Source organism: Protopterus annectens, chromosome 3.part0, assembly GCF_019279795.1.
Source record: "Protopterus annectens isolate FY-2018-M chromosome 3.part0, PAN1.0, whole genome shotgun sequence".
Taxonomy (NCBI): domain Eukaryota; kingdom Metazoa; phylum Chordata; order Ceratodontiformes; family Protopteridae; genus Protopterus; species Protopterus annectens.
In genome coordinates, this window is record NC_056731.1 from 855,982,681 (window position 1) to 855,996,356 (window position 13,676).

Genomic DNA, 13,676 nt, shown 5'->3' on the forward strand with positions numbered 1-13,676 from the left:
GTTATTTTGTTGCCAACTTATGAACACCAAATAATAGCCGAGCCCATCACTAGCAATTTAAATATAGACAGCTGACAGGGAATTTTACATGTACATGCAATGGTCTAGAAGGGAACATCCCTAGAGCATTCCAGTTGTCTTCCACAGACCTGTGAAAAGCAATGCAAGAAATTAATTTGAACAAAAAATAGCAATATTGATTACATATTAATGACCTAATTGTTAAATGAGGCACATACAGGCTGCCTAGGTGGACTGCATGATTTTATTGGGCTGTTATTATTTCCAAGTTTCCACATCTGGTAAGAATTACCATTTGCTATATCTATGTCTTCCTAATTTAGTAGTCAATGAGAAGGTAAATGTCTGAACTGGTTCTTTATAGTCAAGATAAGTACAAATGACTATAGAAACATGCTATTCATTTTGTATATGATATGACTCAGAAGAAACTGAACAATGCATCATTTAATGATAGGACAGGTCTATATCCACAGATCAGGGGGGACTGTGATTTACGGGCTATCAAAAGTCATGTTCCAGTTATACATACTTTATTTAAATAACCCAGATTCAAAAGTAAGTACATTTATTACTCTAGTTGACATAGAACACAAGTATCACCGTTATAACTTCATTCAATATGAAAAACATACTTTGATGTGATATTTTTAACTGATGTCATGTCTTAATACATTTACATCGCATGATTGTTTGCTATATTGTTGAACAGATATATTATAAGTGAGGCTGAATACACTAATGGTTTATAAAACTATAGTGTACAGAAAGGGGTGTAGATCTATTGCAGAAATAATTATTTTGCTGGAAATACAACTAATAACCAATAACAGATCTACAACTATCAGTGTAAGCCTTTCAGGTATCTGGCATTAAAATCTGGTGATACCAAGTGCCATATAGTACAATATTAAACACTTATTGTATCATGAATGAAAGCTTTGGCAAAAATAGCTCACTGGCCACCTGAGTAAATTTTGATATGAGGATGAGAATACTGTACTTCAACATTGTTTACTAAATGAAGGTGCATAAATGTGTGTTTTTTATGAATCCAAGCTGTACTCTCAGAAGTCATCTGTTTCATCTGATGTTTTATAAACTGTCTTGTTGAAGGTAGAATCTGATTCTAATTCATCTTCATAACCCATCCCGCCTTCATCTTCCAAATGTTGTTTGCTTTCTTTCTGAGGTTCTGCAAATGTCACTGTTGCTCTTTCCTTGTCTATCTGTTTTTGGCTTTCTGGGTATGTTTTATTTTGACTGGAGTTGGCAGTTTCAATTTTGTTTCCATCTGGAGAGTATCTTTCGTCTTCAGTTTTGAATCGGTAATGAGACATCCCTGTCGCTGGCCTTTCACTTGCAGTTCGTAATCTTTGCTTTAATTCTTCCTCTTTTACCTGTTGGGAGAAATGCCAAACTGTGATTAAAATGTATGTGATAACATTATCCAGCTTTTCTTAAACATGTTTGCAGAAATGTTTCATACTCCACATTTGCACATACAGAAAATGGAGATTTGCAAACATGCAGAGGATTAATAATATTGTACAGATGTAAAGTTATTAAAGAAACTAAGTCAGTCGAGAAAATATGCCAGGATCAAAAAGTACAAGTTAAAATTAATACTACACAATTACGAAGTAATCAATAATTCCCTTCAAAATTGTTACCAGGGTACTTCATTTGTTACTCTAATAAGTACAAATGTGGGTCCTCTGTAATTTAAAGGTCAGTGCTAGTTTCATTACCACCATAGCAACTAGTAACAATCATGACATCAGGAGATCTTGTAGAAAGAAATAAAATTAATGCCACTGAAAGCAAGTATTTATTATTTATTTTTAGTGACTGTTTTAGTCCCACTAAGCCTATATCCTATGTTCAGAATGTAAGGATGGTATTATCAATCATGGTGAAAGGCAGAAGGTAATAGGAAATTACTATAGCATTATTTAGCATTTAGTCGTTATCATAGAAGGATTTAAATGGCATGCTTCCCATGTTGTTAGCTCTGTGAAAAGATAAAACAGGTCTCCTGAGGACTTTTCTACATAATTCAAAGTCAGACAACAAAATAAACAAGTTGTTATGAATTATATGCTATAATTCTGAAGGAAAAAAAATCACTTCTTATGATATGACTTATTTCCTGCACTAGGCATAAAAGCATTTTTCAAAATTCCATAATAAGGAAAACCTTATCCAACTATTGTTGTGCTTTTATTTATTTTTTTAATGAAGAAACCATTTATGAAGCATATAAACTTTTACAAAACAACTCATTATTAATATCACATGCTATGCACTTATTTTATTTTACTTACTTTATGGTTGTCAAAAGGGGAGGGGTACTTGTCCAAAGGACCCTTTCTAGGTACAACTTGGACCACAAAACAAAAATTGAATATAAAACACAATAACATAAAGTTTGCAAATAAACACTGTGAGAAGTAGCATACTATTTGCAAATAACCACAATCAGGTTGTTAGGTGTCACTGCGGTGGTGGTGCTGCGGTAGGGTTGTCGCCTCACAGTAAGACGCCCTGTTCGATTCTCAGCTAGAGCTTCTTCTGTGTGGAGACATGCATGAATGGGCATACCTTCGTTGAAGGTTGTGTGTCAGGGCTGGCAACTCGGCACATAAAAATCTACTGCCAATCATTAGCGGACCGGAGTTTCGCTGTGGCGACCCCTACCCGGGAAAAGCCGAAAGACACAACAAGATTGTTAGGTGTCAGTATAGAAAATTCCAACACAGATTCAAGAGTTCAAAACCATTTTCTGTAAGGTAGCAGTGTGTTAAATGGATTAACAGTTACGTAATATTGGAGGATAATAAAATACAAGCATGATCTGTTGTTAAAAGTTCATTCTGAGCAGAAATCAGACTGTAATGCTTGTGAGAATAAAATATATGAGAATATTTCAAAGATTGCATTGATATACATGATAACACTGAATTAAAAAAAAAATGACAATACTCATGAGAATGTTTATATAATGTGTCCTGTGCTGATTGAATAATTGAGTAAACAATCACAGGCAAAATGAGTGGCCTACAAATCTGTACCAGATATTATGGTTAATATTAGAAGGAGGCTATATAGAAATAGAGAATGCATACAGAAAGGGTTTTAGGGCCATATTGGTGCCAGTAGGATCCAGTTAAGACATTAATGGTGTCAGAAAATATCCTTTCTAGGTTATCTAAGTTACTCAATTCAAAACACCTTTAATATTTTTAACATAAGAGTCAGACTGTGTAACATACCTCCTTGCATAATTTCACAACACCGTCATAGAACATTTTATTTTTTAAACTGGACCTTGCAATATTCATAAGCATCTGTAAGCCATTTTTTCTAGTATTTCTGTGTGTTATAATATGCTAATGCTAACAATCTCAGCAATGCTTCCTTTACAAATAGAGAAAGAGGCCTGAATTAAATCTCCTCTCATAAGTACACAGTAGGTGGAATACATATGTTAATGCTTCCAACCTTTTAGAGTATAAACAAAATGAAAACTCCAGCAAATCTTGATCTTCCACTGAGTGATCTCCCAAACCTCTTATATCAGAGGCACATGGGATATATGCAAATGAACCTTATGAACATCAGGTGTTTCTAGCTTTGCTGGAGTTTTCATTTTGTTTTTACTGATTGTTTTGTTAGTGACCTTCTCACTGTCTGCTCTAGTTTGTTGTTTGATATATTTTTGCAGTGACCCTAATGATAATGGACATCAGCTGGGTATAACAGCTCTGTGTTTCTAATGATTAGTTCAGTACTCTGCTTGTGCTGTGCTGATCAGTTCATAACAAGGCTGAAATATGCATATCCACAGCTAGTGGGGTTTAGTTTTTGTTGGTCTAAAATTGTCCAATAAAAAGATGAAACACGTTATTGGCACTCAGAATCACCAGTTGGTTGAAACACCTGATGTTTATAAGGATTATTTGCATATATTCCATGTGCCTCTGATATAAGAGGTTTGGGAGGTCACTCAGTGGAAGTTCTGCCTTTGTTGGAGTTTTCATTTTGTTTTTACTGATTGGTTTTTCAGTGACCTTCTCACTCACTGTTCTAACCTTTTAGAGTATGGAAAATGTGCACTGGACTCACTTTTCTATTACATATACACTGAATTATTTCTAATGTTCTTATGTGTAAAAACAAAATGAAAACTCCAGCAAAGCTAGAACCTCCACTGAATGACCTCCCAAGCCTCTTGTATCAGAAGCACATGAGATATATGCAAATAACCCTTATGAACATCAGGTGTTTCAGCTAACTGACGATTTTGAATGCCCATGACTTGTTTTGTCATTTTAATGGACAATTTCAGGACAATAAAGCCAAACCCCACTAGCTATGGATATACATATTTTGGCCTTGTTATGACCTCGTCAGCACAAAAAGAGTGTTTGACTAAGCATAAGAAACACAGGGCTGTTATACCCAGCTGATGACCATTATCATTAGGGTTAGAGTCACATGGGATAACAAGACCGAAATATGCATATCCACAGCTAGTGGGGTTTGGCTTTATTGGCCTGAAATTGTCCATTAAAATGACAAAACAAGTCATGGGCATTCAGAATCGCCGATTAGCTGAAACACCTGATGTTCATAAGGGTAATTTGCATATATCCCATGTGCCTCTGATACAAGAGGTTTGGGACGTTACTCAGTGGAGGCTCTAGCTTTGCTGGAGTTTTCATTTTGTTTTTACTGATTGGTTTTTCAGTGACCTTCTCACTTATTGTTTTAGAATGTTCTTATGTGGAGAAAAACACAATACAAAACATGGAACCATATGTGAAACTTGGCAAAATAAGGGCAAGAAATAAGGGTATTAATACGCCTGGTGCTTTCGAAAACATTACTCATGGTGAGCCTTATCATACTTCCTGATATTTTAAAGATGTATATGTTCACCAAAAGAGAAATTCCAGCATACAGTGATATCTAAATCCTTATAATCTTCAGTCTCTTGACTATTACCATCACTGGCATATGGATATACCCCTTTTGAACTACCAAAGTAAAGAAAACTTCTCTTTTTAAACTCTTAAGCTTCTACCAAGTGAACACAGGGCTACATGAACCAGTTCTTTCTGAAGGTTGTCATGCTTAGTGACATTAGACAAAAGCAATTCTACTTTAGTGCCATCTGTGCATTTACAACATATTGTTGGACATGTCATTTGCACAGTCAGCAAAAATAAGTTAAACAAACACACACACACACACACACACACACACACACACACACACACACACACACACACACACACACACACACACACACCCATCCACCCATCCATCCACAACCCCTTTTCCCATTTTTACATATGGGGTTGGGGTGTGACTTTAACAGTGACAATCATCTAGAGTCAAAGTTATAATATATATGTAATTAACCTTGTATGTGTCTATGTGTTTGTGAATGTGTGTGAGTGTGTCTGTCTGTGGGTATGCAGAAACATTATTAAATGCTTAACATATATATTTTTTGGACATAAAATATATCTTCCAACAACAATTTCATATCCTACAGAAACTTAGAAACATTAGGTGTAGGCACTAATTTACATCAAAATATATTTAAAAAGTTTATAGTATTAATACAAGAATTGAAACATTAGATAGAGGAACTAATAACATCAACATATGCTATGCTAATAACACAATACAAAACAATTTAACATATAGCCTCTTTTCCAAGGCAAAAAGTGCACTCCAGGGTGGGCATTATATGGAAATAATGGAACTCCAAAGGGAGTAGAGGATCAGCACCTGTAGCTTCAGGCCTTGCAACACCATGGTGGTCTATTATTTCTCTGTAATGTCCACTTTTTTGGGCATTATTGCTTGCTTAGATTATGGGCTTGGAAAATCTGTGATTTCTATTGGATGCTCAGTTTTCCAGAGCTGAGTTTTAATGTACAAGCAAACCCTGTTGAAAAACTAGAGATCCTGATGAAGCATGAAGTCCCACCACTTCGAATGAAATTTGTGGATGCAGTAGGTGTAGTGGTGACTCTGAACTGGCTGTAGACATGAAGCGAGCATGTACAGACAACATTATACTGAAGAATGGCGGTACTACTTCTCCAGTAATTCAAACTGACCTCTAAAAGTACTTTTTCTCACTTTGTTACGGTTCAACAACAAACAAACTAACCCTCTTTGTCTCTAAAACTGCAGCCATGACTTTTGTCACACAACAGAGACTAGCAAAAAACATCCCCTTATCTATTCATACAACTTCAAAAAATGTATCTCAAGAGCATTAAAAAATACATAAAATATATTTTTTGTAAGAGGGATAAAGTACCTCCTTGCACTTCCCATATCTGGCCCCCACACTCCCTCCTAATTATATATACCAACTCTACAATCATATAACAGTGAAGAAAAGTGAAAAAAACACTGAAAGTGCACCTCCAGCTCACACAATCCAAATAATTGTGGTAAAAGGAATCACAATGTAAAAAAAGCTATGAAAACAGACTCAAATGACCATGCTTCAGTGAAATGTACTGCATACAAACCCTGCTTCACTTTGTATCAAAATTTATGAATAAGACCCAAAGTATTTCCTTTTATCAGTTGTTTTAACTGCAGATTTGCGCTGTTTCAAAAGTACTACTACTACTACTACTACTTCTACTACTACTACTACTACTACTACTACTACTACTACTACTACAACTACTACTACTACTACTACAACTACTACTACTACTACTACTACAACTACTACAACTACTACTACTACTACTATAACTACTACTACAACTACTACTACTACTACTATAACTACTACTACTACAACTACTACTACTACTACTACTACAACTACTACAACTACTACAACTACTACTACTACTATAACTACTACTACAACTACTACTACTACTACTACTACTACAACTACTACTACAACTTTTTTGCTGGTAAATGGTTCAACAGAGCAACAATGAAAACAGAAGTGGGTAATCATTGAGAGAGGTCAAATATCAATACAGTTGTGTTTGCCATCACATATGCTTCAAGACAAAATATCCTGGTACCTTTTATGTAACATGGTTTTGGAATTATTACTGCAAATATGAACAATCAATATTTGATGCCTAGAGGAGTAGTAAGCATTAACTGCAGAAGACGCCTGGAAGAGCACTCAGCTGTAATTGGGAATTTGTGCCTTTTTACCCTTGGACAACAGTTTCTTCCTTTTGTTGTAAAGACTGTTGATAGAGGATGTCCACCACATAGGTTTGTGTTTCCTTGAGGAGCAGGTTTTAGTTATGTTGGGTATGGCTGAGTCCATGCAGTTGTACAGATGTTTGTTTACTGCACTAGCATACCATTCAGCATATTTTTCTGCATCCTCTGAGGGGGGAAGTGGTGTAAAGCTATTGATACCCTCCCTGAGAAGGTTGTAGTCAGATTTTGAGAAGTTTTCTAGCCTTGTCACAGCAGGGGGGGGGGTTTGGACAGGACAGACACTTTCAATGAGACAGACTGATGTCTGATCTCATCAGTGAAGAGCATACTATGGGGGTGGTGCAGAGGATGTGACAAGCGGGTCTAGTGCATTAGAATTTATGAAATCAAGGAATTATTGGGTGAGTGCATTAGAGCAGGAATAGTTTGCCCAGTTTATGGTATGGTAGTTGAAGTCACCAAAGATCAGTGTGTTAGGGGGTACCTTGATGGACTCAAGTAGGTCCAGGTAGGAGGAGTGGGTGTCCTGAGTCATGGAGGGGGGTCTATAGATGGCTATAACTTGGATGGGTGTCTTTCCAATTGTCAATTTCACCTGGAGAAGTTCTAGTGCATCATGCTGGCAAACCAGTCTGGAGGTGTGCTTGCCTTTAATGAAAATAGAAACTCCACCACCCTTAGTCTTCCAGACCTCATTTTGAGGTTGGAATGTATGGAATGAGCTACAGCCTGGTAAGGCAGGGGTGCTCTCAGCAGCCTTGAACCATGTTTCTGTAACTGCACATATATCAGCATCTTCCAGTGCTAGGAGAGCCTCCAGTGAGTGCAATTTCAGGTTAAGGCTCCAATGTTAAGCAGCATGACCTTCAATTTGCTTTTTGACAGATCTTTTATGTTGGAATATTTGTCTGTTGGACATTGCCTAAAAAAAGCACAATGGGAGAGGCAAGAGCCTTGGCCAGAATCCTGAATCCCAGGGGTGACAAGTGGAGGCCATTTCTGGCAAAGCATCGAGGTCTGTCAACCATGTCATCCCATACAGACAGATACTAGATTCCCTTGGAATGACACCAAAAACAAAACCAATTGTTGAAGTCAATGATTTTTTATTGGTATTGTGGTATCATTCTTGGTGAAGGTAGGATGCTGCTTAGGGCTAGCATCATACTTGCCTGTGATACATACTCTGACAGCTCAATCATGTCTCTCTTCATATAGCCCTGGGAGGTATGTCTCAAGTCATTCACACCAATATGAACAAAATGCCATAGTCATACTTGTACCTGTTGTGGAGATACTTAAGTGCATGAGTGATGTGGCAGATTCTGGCACCTGACAGACAACCGACGGTGATCTTCTCCTTGTCAAGCCTGGTGAGGGGGACTATGTCTCAAAATTGATTTGCCAATTACTAGTATGTTTGGTTTAATGTTGTGCTTTATGGGCTCTATGAGTTTATTGTTACACCTTATGGGCTGTTTGTGAGACACTGGTGTGTTGTCTGCTATCGTGATGTGTTTGATGTTGTGAGTGGAATGTCTGTGAGTATGGTCTGGAGGTCTCTGCTGTTTAGGTAAGTTTTTATTGAGGACCTCTGTATATGTGGGTGTGTGCTGTGCTATGCGATGTGGGTGGTGTGGTGTTTGTGCTGGCAATCTCCTCTTTGTCAAGGGTACTGACTGAGGCTCGAGAGTGAGCATGGATTCCAGTTTACTGATATAGATGCATCTCTCGCAAGTAGAAGAATTATGTGCTAGGAGAAGAGGGTTGTCGTGAACATGAGGCAGTTGCTACACTGTCTCAGTATGCCCATGTTGACCAGGCTGGCAGGAAAAACTGATGGGAATTGTCCAGACATAGTGTTCTGAAACTTGGATGGACTTGGGGAGAGAAGGTTTTGATAGGGGTTTGTCCACAGCAGTGTAGACCACAAAAACCTTGTTAAATGTAAAATAACTGGCCTGAAGCCCAAGTGCAAACACCAAAACTAAGAGGGTTATAATAACAGACAAATTTAATCAGGCTACTAACAAGCAGTAATAAATACAGCAGAATAAAACCACTTCAAAACTTAACAGTAAGGAGGAAGAACACAACAAATAAATGAATAAAGTGTAATTGTTTTTTTTTTTGCTTTTTTTTTTTGGATAGGGAAGGAACAGAAGATAATTCAAGATTAAGAAACTAAGAAAGTAAGGTGGTTGGCCTTCCTAAATGCTCTCTTTGTACAAAGTAGAATGAGCTGATGAGAAGGGACTGGGAGGAGTGTCCAAAATTAAAGAAGCAAGGGGGTTGTCCTATTCACATGATCATCCTGTACTCAGTTTGTTTCTTTTGGCTTTTCTCGGTTACGGGTCGCCACAGCGGAACTCCGGTCTGCTAATGATTGGCAGTAGATTTTGACGTGCTGGCTTGCTGGGCCTAACGCATAACCTTCAACAAAGGAACACCCATTCACGCATGTCGCCACACAGAAGACGCTCTAATTCAGAATCGAAAGGGCAACGTCTAACTGTGAGGCGACAATGCTACCGCAGCACCACCACCACAGTAACCAAATGAGATGGACTGCAAGGAGTGTCCAAAATCTAATTTACGCCAGGAGCGGGAAATTCCAAAGCCACCAAATAACATTAGGGTAGGAGGGTGGGAAAACTGCAGACACCAAGAAGAGCAATCTCAAGCAAATTAATAACTGCAGCAGTTTTGTTAACTAAAACAAATGCAGATATAAATTAAAGCAATCTCAAGCAAATTACTAAATGCAGCACAGTTTTGTTAGCCATCATTGATAACAGATTAAGTGCCAAAAAATATACTTATAGGCTTTCTGTATCCAGATGTCTACTGAATCAGTCACAGCTAGGCCACAAAGAGCAGTTAAGATACTGATTAGTTCTTGTTTTTACTGATACATAAACTTAATACATATTAAGAAATAGAAGGATATATGCAAAGTATTTATAGATGTATCATGATGATTTCAATTAAATTTAATTCACAAGGCTCCACATTGTACAGTTTAAGATATAGGATAACTTACAAGGGCAAATTAAAAGATATTAGACAGAAAAAAATACATACATATCACATACTTGGGTAATATTCAGTTGACAAACTAGTGTGAAGCTATTAAATGATCATGTATATGAAAACAGATGACTCTAGGGATGTCAGCATTAGAAGCTATTAAACAAAGAAATAGTGTAGATTAAACAATAAAATACTGATCTATGTAAAGGAATTTAGGATATAAAGGTTTAAAGCTATAAATGAAATTTTATCAGCTTGTCAGACTTGTGTATAAAGTATTTCATGGTATTGTAGCCAGTGTTTGAGGTATATCAACTATTTCAATTATAGTGGTTTAATTTGTATAAATATTGCTTGATGACAGGTCTGAAGATTAGAATAAACATAAATAAAAATGAAGGGAAGCAAACAAGAAAACGTGAATTTTGATTCTTAAGACACTGCAACTTCCTACTAGAAAGACAATGCATTTATTTTTAGTTTACCTGATTATTTTTTGCAATGATTGTTCAGACTGCCCTATGTAATTAATTTGTATAATAGCTTAATTTAGATGTGTGTGTGTGTGTGTCTGTCTGTCTGTGAGAGAGATGTGAAAGAAAGACCTAGCAATCTACTTTCATTTCCAACTTGCATAGTACACTTTATGGATGGAAGCAGCTATTCATGGGATTGTTATATGCAAAGTGACAGCGCTGGATGGAAAACTGATGTATGTCACTTTTTCCTAGAAACTGGGAGATGAATAAATAATGAACATGCCTGAATTGGAAAGAAGAAGGTAATACAAAAAAGATGCTGGAAGAAAGAGAGAGTTTAGAAAGAAGAGAGATAAGAATGATAGAAAAGAAGAAAGGAAAAGAACAAAAATAACAGCAACAGTGATTTTCTGTATAATGTTCAGAAACAATGTAATTTCTAATAAAAATTTGAAAAAATTGTGTTAACTAAGATGCTGAAACAATTGTTACAATAAATCTTAAAGTATGACAAAGTTCTATTTATATTACTAGTTATAAGACAAACTTGAAAAATAACTGTGGAATGAAAAGAAACAAATAAATTGGGGAAGAGAAAATATGAAGAGAAAAACTAAGACCTAAGAAATAATTTATGATCGGTTAAGTCTGAAGAGAAGTGTGGAGTTCCAATATTTGATACATGTAAGTACCTTTTGTTGATCTTCACATCTAAGTAAGTATGGCTGACATGGAACACCCCTTATAAAGAAGTCAATATATTTTTTCAGAAATGGCATAACACCTTATCACTTAACATGTAGTTTCCCTTTTTTTGACTCTTGTATCATATTGAAAACTCCTAGAAAAGACAGAATAAACAAAAGAAAGAAGACATTAAATAAACAAAGCAGAAATATTATCTTGTTCCCTAACAGAAAATGTTGAAAATAAGTAAAGTGATAGAAAATTGTGCGCAGCCTGGATGTCTTCCTTTTATAGCAAATAAAAATAATGTTTGTGGGTAAATAGATTTATTATGAAAGACAATTAACAAGAAAAAAAGACAAGTTTGCTTTTGACTCAGCAACACCAAACACATGTAATTTAAAGTGATGACTAGGAAATAAATTAAATAAAAATTGGATATTTTCTTCTCTATCTCTTTCGCTCATTTTATCTTTTCACACTAATATTTATCTTCAATTATATATTTTTTTTAATTATATTTTATTATGTACATTGGATTTGTAGCAGATTAATTTGACTCTTAATGCTATTATACTTAGAGTACATAGTACAATTATGAATAAAATTGCATATGTTCAAAACGTTGTATATCCTCAAGCATGAGCTTGACAAAATAAATATTTCATCATTTGGATGACCAAAAAAAGTGTGTTTTAGGCTATGAGTAGTTTAACTGGAGTTTTTTCTTAAATAGATGGAGATGATAGATGAAAGACTTTTGGAATACAAATTTTAACACTTGATATGATAACTGTGAAAAATAGATTGCATAGCATCTATAAAACAGGAGTGTTGAATAAGTCAGATATCATCTTATTACAAGAAACACACTTTTTAGAAACATGACATGGGTACGGTGATTTTGTTTTTAAGATAATACAAAAGCTGGCAAACTCTTCTATTGAATACAGTAGTCAATAAGGTATTGTTTTAGTGAGAAATTATTCAATTATGTCAATGATTACTTTATTGTATACAGATACCAAAGGGATGTTTACTATGGTAATGAGTGAATATCAAAACAGTGTCTTACAATAGCTAGTATGTGTTGCTTAACAGGTATTGGAGGTAAATTTGCAAGAAAAATGCTTAGTCATTTTACTTCAAAAATGTAAGGGAAGTACAACTAAATAAGGTGACTTTAATAGCATCTTTAGAGAGAATAGAATCATTGGTTCAGCAAAATAATTAAAAATTGTACCCGTTTATTAGACTTGAAAAGATTTAAAACACTTGGCAGAACCCAATACACCAAAATTCACATATTATTTGCATATTATCTGCAAATAGTAATAGTTTGCATGTGTAGGTATCATAAATTAAAAAAAATGATATATTTTCTTTCCTTGTAGAAATTACCAGAATGCCTTTATATTTTGTTTTTTTATAAATTATAAGAAAGTTATAATAAAAAGAATTTTATTATACATGATAAAATGTAAAAAAACTTAAAGAGTATCTGAATGAGGAATTAGAACATTACTATTGATAAATAATAATGGGGAAGTTAATGAAAATTAAACTAAAAAAAAAAGAAAACACCTTTCTAATGTTTTTGCAGGCCCTACTTAAATATTCCTACTCCGAGATCGCACTTCAGTGAAGGAAAGGGAAATCTCCTGTTCCACGCTATATGCATAAGTGCAAAACGGAAGATTTCCCAGTCCTCCACTATAGTACGGTCACGCAGCTCTTAGATGACAGCTGCAAGGGTGCAGGGGGGCCTAGCCCCCTGCAAAAAGGTAACTGAACTCTTATTTTTCTAATCCTAAACTTCCCATTCACAATTTCGAGTGAATGGAAGTTCGAGATTCTGGTCCCGAGCTTATGCATTTCGAGCTTCCATTCATTCGATCCTGTGAAGGGGAACCATATATATACATATCTATATCTACCTATCTATCTATCTATATATATATATAGATATATATATATATATATATATATATATATATATATATATGTGCTACATGAGTTATTGCTGATTGCATTTTGTCATGTGGTGAAACAGTGGTGTCTTTTCTGTCACTGGTAAAGTTTGTCGAATTATGTAACAGTCAAATTTCGTTATACTGACCATTGCATAATTCTAGGGTTTTTCCCCTTTTTTGAGTGAGTTCAAACCTGGAGTTAGTATGTTTAATTTCCAGGGATGTGGGGGATCTGCTCCCTTGT

The 13,676-nt window shown here is 35.5% G+C and overlaps 1 protein-coding gene across 1 annotated transcript in view; it reads right to left on the bottom strand.

The window, feature by feature from the left end:
* Positions 1-246: 246 nt before the first annotated feature.
* The window catches only part of STMND1 (stathmin domain containing 1), a 209,482-nt gene continuing 196,052 nt past the window's right edge, over positions 247-13,676 (bottom strand). Inside the window, exon 5 of the mRNA XM_044065199.1 lies at positions 247-1,421. Within this exon, the coding sequence (XP_043921134.1) occupies positions 1,089-1,421 (333 nt within the window). The 3' untranslated portion in view covers positions 247-1,088. The remainder of the gene's footprint in view (positions 1,422-13,676) is intronic.